Source organism: Prionailurus viverrinus, chromosome D1 (assembly GCF_022837055.1).
Source record: "Prionailurus viverrinus isolate Anna chromosome D1, UM_Priviv_1.0, whole genome shotgun sequence".
Classification (NCBI taxonomy): Eukaryota; Metazoa; Chordata; class Mammalia; order Carnivora; family Felidae; genus Prionailurus; species Prionailurus viverrinus.
In genome coordinates, this window is record NC_062570.1 from 53,757,563 (window position 1) to 53,775,006 (window position 17,444).

The window sequence follows — 17,444 nt, forward strand, 5'->3', positions numbered from 1 at the left end:
AGCACACCTGTGTCCTCAACTCCGGGCACAGCAGGACTTGGCTTCTCTGGTCTCTGGGGGATGGTGGTAGTGGTGATGGTGATGGTGATTGCCAGTGCTGTGGTTTAACAGAGGGTTAAAGAGCTGGGAAGATGAAATGACTGGTCCAGAGTAAATCAGTTTAGCAGTGGCAGAGTGTGAATTAAAGCTAAGTCCTCAGCTCTTGCCTCAAGCCCCCTTTCCATCCAAAGGTGTTTCCTTATCAGTGATCTTATCTTTTTTCCTGATAAGCCACAGGATGGAGCATCACTTAAAGAGCCACCCATTTCTTAGGACTTACCATGTACCAAACCAACTGAACTAAGTGTATTACAACCATTATCTTAATTAAGGTTCTACAAACCCCTGTGGAAGAAAGTATTACTAGTTCCATTTTCCAGGTAAGGAAACTGAAGCTCAGAAAAGTTCAATTCCTTGCCAGTTTCCCCCCACCGGTGAGTGGCAGAGTCCAGATTCACACCAGGTATGGCTCTAGGGCCTCTGCCAAGCTCTGTGGCATACTGAGCAATGTATTATCATCGAGCCTTTCTCTTGCCAAGCGTGATCTCCATGAGGTCAGGGTTTGCCAGTATCCCTAGTGCAGGGCCTGTCTTGGGTTAGGTTCTCTATGATTATTCGATGACTTACCCAGTGGCACATCAAAGAAAAGGCTATTGGCTCTGCCCAGGAAGATCCCAGCACACTACCGGTCTAATCTGTTCTCTCAGGACCCTCCTCCCCACCCCAGTGTGCCCCCACACCGCCATACACACACACACACACACACACACACACACACACACACACACACATGCATGAACTAAGGGCTAAAACCAAATCCCTGGCTCCTTCTTTGTCTCTTTCCAGACCTAGCTCATGTTAGTTTCGTGTGCCGTGCCGGCCGGCCGGAACCCCTCCTGGACAGGAGCTGGCATCATGTCACCTCCTTCAGGCCATCTTCCCCAGGGAGCAGCCACGCTGGGCTGGATGCCTCATCAGCTTTTGCATAAAATGGGCCCACTCAGCAGCCTTGCTGAGCAGAATGACTCTCCCACCTCCCCCATATGCTTTAGTTGGCTTTTCATCCTCTTGGCTTTGAGCTGCCTTAGAAAAGGGAAGGAATTTAACCTCTCTGAGACCGTCCTTACAATTGGAAGAGTCTACCTTTCTTTCAGAGCCTCAGGACTTCTAAAGAGGATTTCAAGCTCTGTGACATTTTCCAGGATACCATTTCAAATGTGGTCACTTAGACTCATCGTTTGCCCCTCTGTTGGCTCTCCCTCGGGTCTTCCTTCCCCTCCACCCCAGCCCAGTAGCCTCCGTCCTCAGCTTCATAAATTCATTCATCATTTCCACTGCTCTGTGAGCCCTCTCCAATCTTATCTTCCATAAATGACTTTTATTTGAGAGGGTCCTCTCACTGCATTTTATCCCTTTGGGTTGCTGGCTCATAGAAGCGATACATGGCAGAGATTCTGCCTGTGAAATGCCCATGCTGGTGGTTTATGATTCTTATCATTTCACTGCAATTGAGTTTCATGGAATAACAGGTAGAGATCTTTTAGAGATTCTGTGGTACAGGTTTGGAGGTAGCATATGCGGTCAGAAAGAATTGCATGGGATTTAGAGTGGGACCAAGCTAGAGCTTTAAGACTGAGCTTATCCAAAGAATATGGCTAATGGTACCTGCTTTGCAGGGTTGTTTTTTAAATTAGCTTTAATGCATATGTATAATATGCCTAGCATGGTGCTGGCAGTCAGTAAGCAGTCAATAAGTAGTGTGTTTTTAAAATGCATGATTAAATCTAAATTATCCAAATAGTCCCTTAGACTCTTGCAAATTTAAGTGAGGACAGTTTATATAGTGAAGGTTTAGAGCCAGACCTGGATTTGAGTCTATGTAGCCTTGAACAACTTTGCTTTCTCTCAGAGGCTCAGTTTCCTTGTGGTTTCTGACTCTTTACCACCAGCTGCCATCACTGGTCATTGAGTCTAGATGAAGTTATCAATGTGCTGACATATTTATCCCCAAACAACAGCACAAGGGCCAAACAGCATTAGCATCAGCTTCCATAATGAGCTTTCTGAGCTCAATTCCAGAGTGGAATACAGCCTCACAGAGAGAGCATCCCAGAACAGCTCCAGATCTGCACCTGCCCCTGACAGGCACAGATATCCACCTCATTCACTTATGACCCTTTTAGGCCTCCCTGTGTGCTGGGCGCTGTTCTGGGCACCCAGGATCAGGGAACCTCACCCACTCGGGAAGTGACACCTAGTTAAGTGGTGTGATAAGAGCTCTGGCTGAGGTATGTGCATGGGGTTTGGGAGCACAAGGGCAGGAGCAGTGAGCTCAGCCAGAAGATGGTGGGGCCAGAAGCTGAGACAGTCTTTCCCAGGGAGGAGACTTGTGAGCCAGAACATGAGAGGGGCAGGGGAAGTGCAGGCAGATGGAACAGCATGTGCGAAGTACACAGATATGTAGGAGTGGCCTCTGGAAGATCTTTTCTCTGACCGGAGACTCAGAGCTCTGGGGCGGTGGAGCGGGGGGGTGGGGGGGGGGCGGTTAGTTGGGCCAGAAAGGTAGGCAGGGTCCAAACCTGGGGTCTACTGAATGCCTTGCTGCAAATCTCGGATTAAAAAAATTTCCAATGCACAGTGAAGATTTCTCTCTCAGACTCCATGTCAGGGCTTGCTCTTTAGCTCTCTCAGCCCACCCTGGCCTAGGTTCCTTCGCTCAGGATGGACCTTTTAGAATTCAAACTCAGATCCTCTGAGCTGCCAGTTGCCTCTCTATTACTCTCTTCCCCTACCAAAAAGACAAGCTAACCACGAAGCATAGTTAACAACAAATATGACTGGAAAGATAGGGAACAGAGATGCTCTGTTATCAAATTAAGTCACAGTTGACAGCAAAATAAGCCCAGTGTTTAAAAAATAATAATAATAAGTCGAAAGTAGTAACAGGGTTAAAAAAATTAAAGCTCTAAATATAGCATTTGCATTAGTGCTAAATTTTGAAAATGGTAATTCAATTTTATTTACGAGGCAAATATAATTACATTTAAATTTGAGGGAACAGAATTTGATTCTTATTAATGACAGAAAGACTGAGTGAGATGCTTTAATGCCAGAGAAATTGTCTTCTGTTCATGGATGGGAGAGAAAATTACATTCAGCGCGGAGCATTCTCCCCGCTACAGGTCTCGTGTGTATAGCCGGAATTGTTCTCTCTCTGAGAAGCATTAGCTTCTCAGCCCAGAAAGCACAGCACCGACATCCAATTAAACATCAAAAGGAAATGATCAGGCCGGGCTATTTCTGTATAGGTATGTTAGAGGAAGAGGAACCCGAGGTTAGAATTTCAGCCGAGGAATAATATCCATTGAGACTTGACATTTCCTGTACCTCTTCCCAACAGCAAGTGGTAGCCTGGAATCAAAGTTCAGAATAATAAATATCTGAGAGATTGACACTGAGGCAGAGAAGGAAGAGAAGGCATTGGAAGGAAGCAGAGAAGAGCCCACCAGTTGTCTGGGAAGTAGCATGCAGTTTCAGACACAATGAGATGGTCAGTTCCTAACATTTAATCAAAGACTGGGAAATTGGGCCCAGACAGGCGTAGTACTAAATAGTGCCAGAGCTAAAGGTTGATAAACCAGGAGCTGGCAGCTTTGTAATTTAGTAGAATTTCCCCTGACAGCCCCAGAACATTTTCTATCAGAATTGGAGCTCTTCAGTATGTAAATATAAGCCCTCCTGAAACTGGGCTTCAGAATCAGGTTTCTGTTTGGATGCCCAAGCCGATGGCTTGTACACAATCTTCGGTTGTCTTCCTGAATCAAACCGCTGGTATATAACTTGTAATTTTAAAATAATAACTGCTCTCTGAATGGAGATTTTATTTACGTTTTACAGAGCTTCTTCATGTATATGCTTCATGATTTATTCAGACAACAAATAAGAATCTTGTGACACTGCAGATGGTATTGTTCCCAGGGAATCAGGGTTCAGAGAGCCTGGGGGACTTGCCCAGAGACACTCTGGGAAAACATGGATTCAAATCCAGCCGTCTCAGACTTCAGAGCCCATATTTATCCTCTACATAACTGTGCCATTGGCTGTTTCCAAGGTTTATGCTGATCCCGTTGATGACTCAGGTATGAGGTTCACAAGGTATCAGTTCACTGGATACCAGTGCCAAGAACCATGTAAACTGGCAATACTACAAGGGTTCAAGGAAAAGAGTGATTGCTTTCAGCCGAGGTGATCAGGGGGCTTCTTGGAGGATAGCAGGATTTAAGGTGGGTGATGGAGGTGGGTTTGAGTTGGCAGAGATAGAAGGAAGAGACAAGCATCTTGCAGCATCCCATTGTAGAAGTCAGAGATTTGCAACATGCACAAAGATGCGACAGCACATGGCATTTGCAGGGAAGACCTGTAGTTTGGAGTGGCTTTGCTTAGGATATTGGTGGCAGTAGTGAGAGGGAGAAGAGGTGAGCGAAGTTAGCAGGCATCCAGTCGTGAATGGCCTCGGAAGAGTTTAGGTTTTATCTGTCGGTGGGAGCCACTGAAAAGCTTTAAGCAGAGGTGTGATATGTGAGGTTTGATTTTGGAAAGCATACTCTAACACTGGCATGCAGTTGGAGGCGCCAGGAGGACATCTAGGTCGATATGTCCAGGAGCCAGTTAGACAGGTGGGCACGTGATCGGGTGGAGAGATGGGCCTTTCATAAAGGATAGCAGGGCCGGGGGTCTCTGGGAAGAGGAGCAAACATCACTGCCTCTTCAGTTCATCCAGTTGGGCCCTTTTGTGGGGTGTAGGTAGTGTTCAGCCCTGGGAAAAACCCCACATCCTGGGCATGTTCTGTGGCTTCTGTGCTCACCAGCCCTTTCCTGCCTTGTTATCCTTCTGCAAAGTCAGACCCTATTTGGAGGCCTCCCTCAAGCTCAGTTTGAACTCCTCCAATCAGGACACCTGATACCCTCCAATTAAGATGGATGGCAGTGGCTTACTACTTCCTGTGATAGGTGCTTCATGAAGCTTGAAATTCTGGTCCTGGGGGAATAGGTGTGGAGCGTGCTATGCACCAACATCCTGGAATCTACTTTCCTGCTTGGTTTGAAAGCTCCCCGAGCTCCTCCGGTGAGGTGAAAGGCCATGTGGTTTCCAAGGCTCATTAGCTTTCCTCCAACTAGATCTGTGGGATGGAGCGGTGGCTGGGAGCAGCGCTGACCCTCTGGTGATAGAGATGGAAGTTGAAAAGCATGGGAGAGTGGCTTGGGTTTGACCTCAATGTCAAGGGGACACTAATTACTGTAAGGAAGTCAAAGGCTCCTTTCCTGTACCTTCCTCCCCTTCTGGCTGCTTCTTGAAACCTGCACTGAGACTAAAAAGCCATCTTCCCAATTTAGTGAGAAAAGGAGGAAGGGGGGGGTGCTACATCGAAACCCTTTTGTTCAAAATATAGAGATATCTGTCTACGGGAAAGAAAGGTATCTTGTAATTACCCTACTGTGTGCTGGGCATGGTGGTAGCCTCGTGCTCCTTTACACATATGGGTAGACTTCAGTTCCTTGAGCCTAGAGATAATTTAATATAATTTCTGAATCCCCAGCCTCTAGGAGTATCTGGCACATAGTAGGTGCTCAGTATGTTTTTAAATCAAGTTCAGGATTCTGGCACCTAGGTATCATTATTGTCATTTTCTAAATGACAAAGAGAAGGCTCAGAGGGGTGCTACATTTGTTTCCCATAGCTGGGAAGTAGCAGAGGAGGCCCTTATACTAGCTTCTGTGAATCCCAGCCTCTGTTCTGTGCAAAATGGTAGAACCTTGACGCAGTCAGAAGATACATTTCCTGTGTAAGACTCACTGGGGAATGTAGAGATCAATCTGGTGACGGGAGGGCTCTGGAGGCAAGACAGACTAATTACCCTGATAAAGAAAGGTTCGTGTCAAGTGCTTTGGGAAGGCAGGAGGTGAAAACTCTTGCCAGATGGAACACTAGAAGGAGGCTTCAAAGAGGAGGAGCCAGAACTCAAAGCCAATGTAGAGTTGAACATTTGAAGATTGAGGTAAAAGGGGAACCCAGACCACGGAAACAGCTTGTACAGAGGCACAGAGGAGGGGCCACAGTGTGTGGTAAGGCCCCGCTTCAGCCATTTGTCTAGCTGGCCCCTTATGTATTTCCTAAGTCAGCCATTAAGTTCTTGCTCAAACACTGACACGCATGTCCCTATGGGACGACAGACAAGGCACTCCTCTCTTCTGGCCCTTCATTTTCCTGTCTACAGAATGGCTAAAGCATCTCTGAAGTGTCTTCTTATGCTCTCATCACAAAAACTGGTCCTCTAAGTTTTTCTCCTTGTTTTCTCTCTTACCCGTAAACCCACCTGAGGGAAATGCCCTGGTCAGAAGCAGGCCACTTCCTGCCCAGCTCCAACACCCTCCTTCTCCATCATTTTCCCCTAGTCCCATGGTCCTTCACCTCCAGCTGTTCTCCTTCATCACTCACAGCTCCCTTGTCTCTACCTCTGTCCATATCCACCTTGCAAAACCCAGGCCCACCCCAGCCACTCACCATCCCTCAGCTTACAGCCTTCTTCTGAGCACTGGAAGCCAAACCACCTCATGCTCATGATCTTTAGCCACTCCTGGGCCCTTCCAGCTGCATCCTTCTTATACTTTGGGAGTTATTGCTCTTGTTCCCCAAAAGGGCTCTTTAAATGTCCACCTCTATCCGTCAGCAGAGATTCCGACCTCACTGAGAACATTGAAGCCATTGGTAAAGTGCTTTACCATTATCCTGGCCTGTCCCTTAAACACGTCCTGGCCTACATATCCCTCCCCAGAAGATGAGGTGCCCTCAAAGGGCTGTCCCTCAGATTATGCTCCAAATCTAGTCCTCTCTAGCTGCTCAGAGGTGCCTCGGTTGTTCACATCATCCCCTTGCTCTCCCCAGAATCATTAAGCTCTCCCTTCTCCTGGATCTTTCTAGCACATAAACATGATATAGTTGCCGTACAGTGTTTACTCTATAAAAGATGTGTATGATACTAGGCACATTGTAAGGTGTCCATTTAAGCCTCACAGATGAACCTGAGATATTAGTGTATAAACCCTATTTTGCAGAAGAGAAAGCTGAGGCACAGAAAGGTGAAGTGACTTGTCCAAGTCACACAATTGGATGGCTGGATGCATGGATGATAGCTGGATGGATGGATGGATGGATGGATGGATGAGTGATAGATAGATGGATGATGGATAGGCGGACGTATAGATGGATAGATGGATGGATAGATGGATGGATGGACGGATGGATGGATGGATGGATGGACAGACAGGCTGACGGCCTAGTGACTGGGTAGATGATTAGATGATTGGGTGGATTGTATAGATGGATGGACAGATGGGCATATGGAAGGTGAACAAACAGATAAACAGACAAACAAAAGGAAAAGTACTTAATATGGTAAACACTGGGTCAGGGTGAGGAAGGAGACTCTGACTGATCTCAGAGATCCTGTATTCTAGCTGGGGCAATGATCTAATATGTAACTAACAGTCATTGAAATGTGTCACATTACAACTGAGGTTTCACCTCAACTTGGTCACACAAGTCACAGGCCAAAGAGCTGTGTTAATCATAGCCACCTGTCATTCTAGCTAAGTTACCTTTGAGCCAGTCACTTAATCCCTCCAAGCTGTTTCCCCAGCTATGATACAGTAATGAAAATACCATTGCAGGGCCATTGTGAGGATTTAATGAGATATTATTTGTGGGCCACCGGCAAGGCTTCTACATTTTCTCCTTATTTCTGCTTCAATAGCGTGGCTTAGACTTAACGTGTACCAGAATTTCAGAGAAATTCCTGAGCTGTGCACTAATTCCGAAGAGCTAGTGATAAAACAGAAAATCCTAGCAGGAATCATTTAAAATTATTTAACCCTCTATTAAAATTTCTTAAGGGCATTCTAAGAACCTCAAGGCCTAAGCAAAATAGAACAATTTTCCCTATTATCCCTTTTAGTGCTAAATACGGACTTATTAAAGGACTTTCCAGGAGGTCACATGGGGCCAAGACTCTGTTTCACCTGCCTCTGTTCCTTGCTCAGCAGGAAAGCCCACAGATCCTTGGGCGGCGACCCTTGCATTCCTCACTTGTGGCAATTTTGAGCATCTTTCCAAGTCGCAGAAATTTTATGAGAAAAATATATGTAAGTCTGTCCCTTTAGGGGAACGCCACAGCTTCCCGTACCAGCTATTTTAATGAACAGGATTGTAAAATAAGTCCAGACAAATTAAAACATAGCTGTGCTAGGTCCCAGGCTTCATCCAGGCTCGTATAGGGATTAACATTTAATGAGAGGAGCCTGGAGCAGCTTTTTCCCTTATGTATACACTTTGGGGCACAATTAACCAATAGCCAAACCTGCTATCTTTCCCTACTCTTTTCACTTCTTCCTCATGTGCCTACTCACTTCCACGTCATGGAAGGAGAATGGGTATGACAAGGGAAGCAGTAGGAAGAAAGGTGTGCCTGAGAGTGTAAGGACTGAGGCCCTTTAAGATTACAGAGTTCTCTTGGGGCGCCTGGGTGGCGCAGTCGGTTAAGCGTCCGACTTCAGCCAGGTCACGATCTCGCGGTCCGTGAGTTCGAGCCCCGCGTCGGGCTCTGGGCTGATGGCTCAGAGCCTGGAGCCTGTTTCCGATTCTGTGTCTCCCTCTCTCTCTGCCCCTCCCCCGTTCATGCTCTGTCTCTCTCTGTCCCAAAAATAAATAAACGTTGAAAAAAAAAAATTAAAAAAAAAAAAAGATTACAGAGTTCTCAGTCAGAGATTGCAGCTGAGTTTCTAAGAAAGTTAGGCCCAAAGGGGACTGAGCCCCTGTGCAAATATATCTAACTAAATAACTCTTGTACAATATGACCCTGAGACAGAGTCAAGCCCAAGTAATTTAACACCTCTTCCGTGAAGTTTTGTTTTGGGGGGGTTTTTGGGGGTTTTTTTATTCATCTGTTTTTTCAACAAATATTTGTTGAAATCTCATGTTGTGCCATGCCTGGTGCTTGCTGCGGGGGGACCAAGATGAGAAAAAGCTAAAGCCTGCCATTAGGTGAGCTGTTGGTCTGGAGAAAAGACAGGCATGTACAGGGGTGAGGCAAGGCAGAGGTGCAGAAGGGAAGAGCTATAGGCATGGCTTTCCCTCAGAGAAGAGCTAATGTGTTCTTGGGCCTGGCCTGGTTCATCTCCAAGATCCTGTATGCTTCAGTCAAGAACTTTACAGGCTTAGAATCAAAATTGTAAGACAGCTTGGGATTTTCATGTGATTTCAAGAGGAAGCCAAGGCTGTAAATACAAACGGCTTCTTCCTGGGTTTCAATGGTATTGGTCAATGGTGCCATGCAAGGTAACTAGACAAAGCATACCTAAATTTTGAGGCTAATCACTACAAAGCTAATATTTTGCTCTTCAAGAAGATGCTCCTCTTCAAGAAGTACAGCTCTGATGACACAAGAGGTCTTCAGTCCTCATCAATGAGTTGTGTTCATAGCACAGCTTACCCAGGGCCTTCCACATGCACCCTTTTCTTCCATTATCACCACTCAACCAGTGGGGTACCATTATTACTCTCCTCATTTGGGGAGTGCAGAAGTATGACCCAGATTAAATAATTCTCTGAGGACTCTACAAGGACCCAAGGAAGCTGGGGAGTCAGAATCGGAGCCCAAGTCTACCCTACGGATTGTGTTCTCCATAGTACTTCAAAGGATTCCTCTCAGATCCCAGCCCCTCCAGCTATCAGCCAGAAAGCTCTGATGTGTATCAGGTGAAGGTCAACAGGAACTTATCAAATGCTCACTTGTATTGGATATGTCACAGAGTCAGAATTCACATCCGATGCTCTGACGTCAGTCCAGTGCATATGCTACTACACATCATTTTCTTTCTCACAAAAGTACGTGTGAGCACAATTTATTATACCCTGACTACGTGCCAGACCCTATGCTAGAAGTTTTACTTCTGCACATGTGAACTCGTGTAACTGATATCAGTTATGTCTGTCTGCCATGCTGGAATGTCAACTCCTTGAGGTCAGGAAAGAACCATGCCTGGCATGGTCACCATCAGATCCCATTGCTGTAGGATTGGCACGTAGTGGGCACACGAGAGAGGAGACAAGTGAAAGCAGTTCCTACACCACCCCTGTCCAGTGGTTAGTGTCATCCCTGGCTTACAAGCAAGGAAACTGGGATTGGAGAGGAGCCATGACCCACATTTCACAGAATCCCACTTACATCACATAAAGGATAGATGAGCTGTCAAAGCACATTCTTCAGTGCCATCCTATTTGGTTTCCAGCAACCACTCTGGGAAGTTATATCTGTTTTCATGTCAAAGCAAAAATCAAGAAGGAAAACGAAAGCAGTTCCTTTTATATAAAGGACAAAAAAAAAAAAGAGAGAGAGAGAAACATAAGAAAAATCACAACAGGACCTACAACTTGAGACCAAATGATAAAGTAGCATCTCTGGTTTCTGCTCCCATCAGGAGTCAGTGAGTCTCCCACGCAGGCGGAGAGGCCATCTGCAGAGGAGAACCTGAACACTGACAGGCTGTGTTCCCATCAGTTAGCATCCCATAAACATCAAAGTCACCCTGTTCAGGCCCCTTGCATTAAGACGTGTAAGAGCCCACAACCCAGCTTGTAAAAGGCTGATGGAGAGGGGCCCAACCACCAGGCAACCTCAGCTTCATGCCAGGAGAGCATGTCTGGTGTAAAATGGTTAGGAAATGCTGCATTTGGATGGGCAGCCCAGCAGTCTCCAGATGACAAAAGTGAGACTGAGTGTCTGGGAAATTCTGCGGAGGGGATCTCATTTCATTTCACATATATCCAGGGGCTGACTTGGATGTAACAAAAGATAAGCAACAGGGCCAGGAAAGGAGACAGACCCGCTGGAAGAACCAGGAGGTTCCTGCAGAGGAGAGCCTGCCTCTTTGCTGATCAGTTTCCTTAATCTTAAAATGTCTGTCTTGCATATTGCCCTGAGAATTGTCCAAACGAGGAAGAAGCACCAGGAGAACCGCATGACCTTGTAGAATTCGCTCATACTGTCTGGGTCTCAGTAGCCTCACCTCTAAGAAAGATAGTAGCTGGGTGTTCTGACAGCATTGTTGTCGAGGTTAAATGAGAAATTGCATATGAAGAGTGCTTTGTAAACTCTAAAACCTGATATAAATGTTAGTTATTAAGCCAAAAATGGCTCTCCCACACATTACCTCATTTGATCTAACACCACCCCTGTGAGATGGTGAAATGGGAATTTTTTTATGCCTGTGTCACAGACATAGAAAGCGAGGCTCAATGAATTTCATAACCTGCAACCTGCAGATCACCCAGCCAATAAGTGACAAAACAAGAGTGGACCCCAAATCTATCTGATCCTAAAATTCATGGTTTTTTTATTTACTGTGTATAAGCAAGAAGGTGCAGCAGTAACAGCTGTAGATTATTTGGATACCCTTTGGATTCCAACATCAGTTTGTGCTTTGTCTGGATTGTGATCTCCCAGAGGATGGAGATTATGTCTAGTTTTTCTCCGTATTCCTGACACAGCCACAGTCTTCAGCGCATAGTAGGGATGCATGCAGTACTATCTGAAGAATGAATGATCAGTGTGAATTTATTGATACATACTGTATATCAGGCACCCTCCGAAGGGATGCTGTCACCACCCCCATTTTACAGAAGAAGAAAGCGAAATTCAGCAATGGAATAGGTAGCCTGAGGTCACATAACTGGCAGAACATATATTTGGAATCCCATCTGATTCTAAGTCTTATTTATTTATTTATTTATTTATTTATTTATGTGTATATGTTTACGTATATATATATATACACACACACACATACACATATACGTGTGTGTGTGTGTGTGTGTGTGTGTGTGTATAATGCTTATTTACTTTTTGAAAGGCAGAGAGAGACAGAACCCAAGCAGGGGAGGGGCAGAGAGAGAGAGAGAGAGACAGAGTCTGAAGCAGGCTCCAGGCTCCGAGCTGTCAGCACAGAGCCCGACGCGAGGCTGAAACTCACAGACCACACAATCGTGACCTGAGCCGAAGTTGACACGCTTAACTGATTAAACCACCCATGTGCCCCTTGTATTTAGTTCTTAAACATTGTAGCCATTGCATTGTAGGTTGATATGAAAGGTCTAAGCCTCTGCGATCTAATTTTGATTTAGCTCCTTTTTCAAAAATAGCTAGACTCTTAGTAGCTTCTAAACCAGAATACAGCTTGGAAGATTCCAAGCTGTTGTGGGCAAATGCAGCGTGACACAGTGCCAGTTAATTTAGTTGGAAAAAGAATAAAAGCGTTGGGATTTTCATTTGAAGACCGTGGGGCCTCGAGGCCCAGACTCCAGGCAGGGTCTCCGTCACAGTGCTGGCAGAGAGCATCAGTGGCCACAGCTGCTCAACCAGTTTCCTAAAACCTGTTTCCGAGACTTCACAACCTCTGCCTGTGTTACTGTGAGGCTGCCACTGGCCCCCAGCCGAAGCGGCTTGTGAATCAGGCCGTGTGTGTTTCGTGCCGACTCACAGGCCTTTTGCGAAGGGCTGGGCAACCCCTCTCTGGCTGTGAGATGGTCCCCCAACTCTTTGCTTTGGATCAGAAGGGCCACTGAGGTGGTGCTTGGAGTGGGAGTGACAGGGCAGTGGGTGGAGCATGGAGCACAGGTGGCAGAAGCACAGAGCCACCCCCTAGAAAACACGCCGGGGTGCGGGGCACTGGCCTCCCTTTCACCCCACCTCGATCGCAGTCAAGGCCAGAATGAAATGCAGACCCCAGGCCCCCTGCACGTGCCCAAGCCAGATCCACGAGCACTTCACTTGGCGATGGGGGACTCGTCCTCACTTTGTTTTCACACATAACCAGTTTTTAATTAAATTTGACTTTTCCTCACATCTGTTTGGAAGGCCTGTCCCCATTGGAGGTGGCAAGCGCAAGAGCAGGGACAGGCTGGCAATAGGGGAAAGCAAACAGAGCAGAGCCCTCCAATCCGCCCTATTTTGGTAGGGAAACGGGTCAGGACAGGCTTTTGCCCGGAGAATTGTTCTCATCTGAGGGTCACACTGTTCAGGGAGATTCGACTCCCGAGCCACACAGGAGACGAGGTGGGTAGCCAAGTGTGACCCTTGTTCCCAACAATGACTGGCTCAAAATGTGTTTTGTTTTTCTCCCCTCCCTCCCCTTCCGCTCTCCCCGCTTCCCCTGCACCCCCCTCCCCCCTCCTCCCCCTCCCCCCTCCTCCCCCTCCCCCCTCCTCCCCCCTCCCCCCTCCTCCCCCCTCTTCCTCCCTCCTCCCCCCTCTCCCCCCCTCTCCTCCCCCCCCCTCCCCCCCCCCACAGAGATCTGTGCTGCCGACTGTGGCGGCCACGGAGTCTGCGTGGGGGGCACCTGCCGCTGCGAGGAAGGCTGGATGGGGGCGGCCTGCGACCAGCGGGCCTGCCACCCGCGCTGTGCGGAGCACGGGACGTGCCGCGACGGCAAGTGCGAGTGCAGCCCTGGCTGGAACGGCGAACACTGCACCATCGGTATGGCGGGCCCAGGCCCGGGACCTGCTGTGGGACCTGCTTCGGGTGGCACGCTGCCTCTGTCCGCATGTGGGAGCTGGGCAAAACGTCCTTTCATCTGGCGACATTATGGTTGGCCTTTCCCAGCATCAGTTGGACTTAAGCTCACAACTGGCCATCTTTAACCTTTTCCCTCCCAGTCTGCATTTCCCAGATGTCTGTTAGCTGGTTCGCGTGCCTCGCTATTTACCCTTCCTGGGCCTGACGCGGTAGGGCTCTGTATTAAGAAGCTGGGGGTCAGGAATAAGGCACATGACTACTACCACTTGGCAGCTAGCTGTGGGCTGTCCCAGTGCCTCTTTGAGCGTCAGTTTGCTCACCTATAAAATGGGGATCATACTGCATATAAAGAGCATAGCACAGGCTGGCCCATGGTACAGTGCTCAGTAAGTGTGGCCGTTATTATCAAATTCATGATCTGGTTGGGAGTGCTTGGGCTTAGCTCTGAGGCCCCCACACCCCCTGGCCACCTAGGCCAGAGCTCTGAGAGAGGCCTGGAATCCTGGGGAAAGCTTCCCACGGGCCCCAGCACCACTTCTGCCTCCCATTGGGCCTGGCTCCGTCCCTGCCTCCCCTGTCCTTGCTTCCATCCAGTCTGCATTGGTCTCCTCTGTCCTCTCCTGGGGCTCCTCCCATGGCTCCTGCTGAAGCAGCACCGTTGGCAGCTCTCGGCACAAGCTCATCACTCCCCTCCCTTCTTCCTGCCTTTCCTGCTGCTTTTGTTGATTTTAAACACAGCCAGACGTTTTGCTTGGTTTGTTATCCTGGAAAGAGCACTCACCAAAAGCTCTTTATTGAATCAACTGGTTTGTGTGTGTGTTTTAACTTCTTCCCCTTCCATTTTTTTCAAAAGGGGGGTCTGTGATCAGATGGTGAGCACATGGCTTTGGAAGGCAGGATTCCGGGTGTCTCTCTGACTCTGAAAGTCACCTCTTGGGTCTTACAGAACCTGGGAGACAAGCCCCAGATCTTTTGGGGGACAAAGAAATTTGGAGCAAATGGAGCCACTGCTCTCATTTTTCTTGGGCTCCATTCCTTTTGTTTTGTGATCTGAAATTAGTCTGTATTCATCATTCCCCACCCCCACAGCATCACTCTGTTTGTAAATGGCTGTGGGATTCCTTGCACTTATTAATAAGAATGGCTTCCAATTTTTGATTATTTACAATGTGCCGAGCATGTGCTGAGGGTTCTAGCTGCATTATTTCATACTCCTGCTCCCAACGGTCACCCTGTGAAGACACACATATTATTTCTTCCTTTTCAGGGACCTGATGCTTAAGGTCACTTAGCTTTTAAGAAGTAGAACTGGAACTTGAGGCTTGGTTTTCTGAGCCTTGGTGCCCAGGCTCCTCACCAGCTGCTTGCTGTGCAGTCTTCAAGGCAAAGCCCAAATTTGCTACGGAGGCATCTGGCTCACCTCCTTCCCAGAGGCTGTGCCTTCTCATTATGAGTTGCAGACCTGGTTTGCCTACCCCGTACTCTTAACAGAGCCATCCTGGAGCCGACGGCAGCCCTTCCTGCTTTGTCCCTAGCAGAGGGTGCCACAGTGCACGGTGCTTTGTCCCTAGCAGAGACTGCACACTTCTGGGTGGCTTCCTCATATCAATGTCATCCTACCTTACAAGGGTCCTGGATGTCCCTTGATGAGAAGTGGCCCTAGTCACCCACGGGGCCCTCTTCCTTAAACCCCACTTTCCCTACACCCTCACTTTCACCATGACTGGGGACAGGTTGCTCTTTCAGTCTGCCAGCCCAGAAGGGGGCCCGTCCCTCTTAAAACCAAAATCAGAGCCCAGAGAGAACGCATTCTGTTTTCTATCACTTGCTTACAGAGTCCTCAATTCACCATACCAAGTTCCAACAAGTTTATGGATGTCAGACTTTCGTAAGATAAGAGCATCTCATCTTAGTCAAATGATGATGAGGGATTTCAGGAAGTTCTCCCTCAGCTCAATCACAGATGATTCATGACAGGGCTGGTGGGCAGGCTGTGCTGTGTCTAGTGTCTTATAGATGTACATCAGCCTGGCCTGAAGAATTTCCCATTTGTTTTGATGCCAGAAAGTCAAACCACCCCACCCCACTCCCACCTGCCCTCTCCTCCCCTGCACACCCAAGTACCCATTGTCACTCTTTAAGAGCCAGCTCCTCTCTGGGATTGCAGATGCTTTTTCTCCTCCAGATAAGAAATGCTTCCAGGTAAATGCGCATGATTCAAGAGGGAGGCCGACAGTCTTAAATACCAGAAAAATGTCACAGGACATTGAAGAAGTAATGGACTAAGTCATAGTGGCTCAGATGAAAGGACGTTGGCTCAGAATTCTGTTACCTTTCATTTTGTGGTGAGCATTTCGTGTGTCTCTGTCTAATCTCCCTGCATGGCAGCTTTGCTCTCTGTGGGTCTCTGTCTGTGGCCAGCTGCATCCCCAGTGAAAACCCAACACCCTAGCGCTGAAGGAACCCTTCAGTAACCTTGTCCAGTGTAAGGGAAGGAGGGTAGGAGATGCAAATGAGGGAAACAGCAGCGGTACCTTCGTTTTCCTTTTGGAATAGAAATGAGGAAAGACCCCTTTCTGATCATTGATGGTGACAAGAAGCGCTTCCTTCTGTTTCCAGGGAACTTCACGCCGTTTCAGGATCATTTAAGAAAAGACAAAAACTGTTGATGTGAAGAGTTAGAAATCCAAAGTGTTAGATGTTCTCTTGTTATCAGATTTCATTACTATACAGTAGGTCACTATAGCACAGCTAGCTCGTGTGCTGGAGCTTAGTGATGTCCCATCCCAGAGAAAAAGCTGGGATCCACAACACTGATTCAGAGACCTCCATACAGTAGAAGCAAGAGCAGAGGGACTGTTTATTTACACACCACTGCCCTCCGTAAACAGGAAAGAATGATTTGATTACCTGCCAGCTGGCATTAAACAGTAAGACAAGTCTGGGCTCCTTATGGTCAAGTCCCCGGCAGAAGGATCTCTTCACCCCAGTGACATTTCCTGGGGCAGATTATTATAGTAGGAATTTATCTCTGTGCGGAGGCTTTGGTCCATCTTTTCTTTTATGGAACTACTTAATTTTTCTCAAAAGAGCTTGGTTTTGAGAGCAAAAGGGAAATGGACAATGGCATTCTCTTTAATGACCATGTTTTTGTCAACAAGCAAGACTATTTCACATTGAATCCAAATTCCTTCTCTTAGGAACTGTCTGTCTCTCTGCATCTTGGCGAAAGTCCCATGGGCAGACCACATGGCCACTGGGGGCTTCATTTTCTCCCTCTGGGGATCACAGAATGGGGGTGCCCGAGAAGGCCTCTGGAGGAATGGCGTTACAGCCTCCTCCTCTACTGCCCACAGACCTGCACACCCAGCATCCCAAAACTGAGTTACCCCAATCCTAAATATATCCCCCAAGTAAGAAGAGATTTTTCTTTTTCACTCTCACTTGTCAATAACGCCCCCACTTGCATAGATGAAACCCAGTTTTCCTAATCCAGAAGTTAAGGTAAGATGAACTGATGCGGCCCTATTTCTCAACTACGTGGTCAACCCAGAGCCATAAAACCTATTTTGTGATGTCTCTTCCAGGAATTTCATGGGTCTCAAGTCCGGGCCTTGACCTCCCAATTCTGTAGAGAAAGCTAAAAATCATAGTTAAATTTGAGAAGGTGTCTAATTTTTTCCTATTTCTTTGAAACCAGTACTAACATTTTTGGTCACTTTTATGATAGTTGTTTTATTCACTTCAGTGCCCCCTTGTCTTTAAAGTCTCAAAACACAT

The 17,444-nt window shown here is 47.3% G+C and overlaps 1 protein-coding gene across 1 annotated transcript in view; it reads left to right on the forward strand.

Moving 5' to 3' along the window:
- Window positions 1-17,444, forward strand: part of TENM4 (teneurin transmembrane protein 4) — a 747,207-nt gene that overhangs the window by 608,256 nt on the left and 121,507 nt on the right. Inside the window, 1 exon segment of the mRNA XM_047823379.1 lies at window positions 13,440-13,625. Within this exon segment, the coding sequence (XP_047679335.1) occupies window positions 13,440-13,625 (186 nt within the window).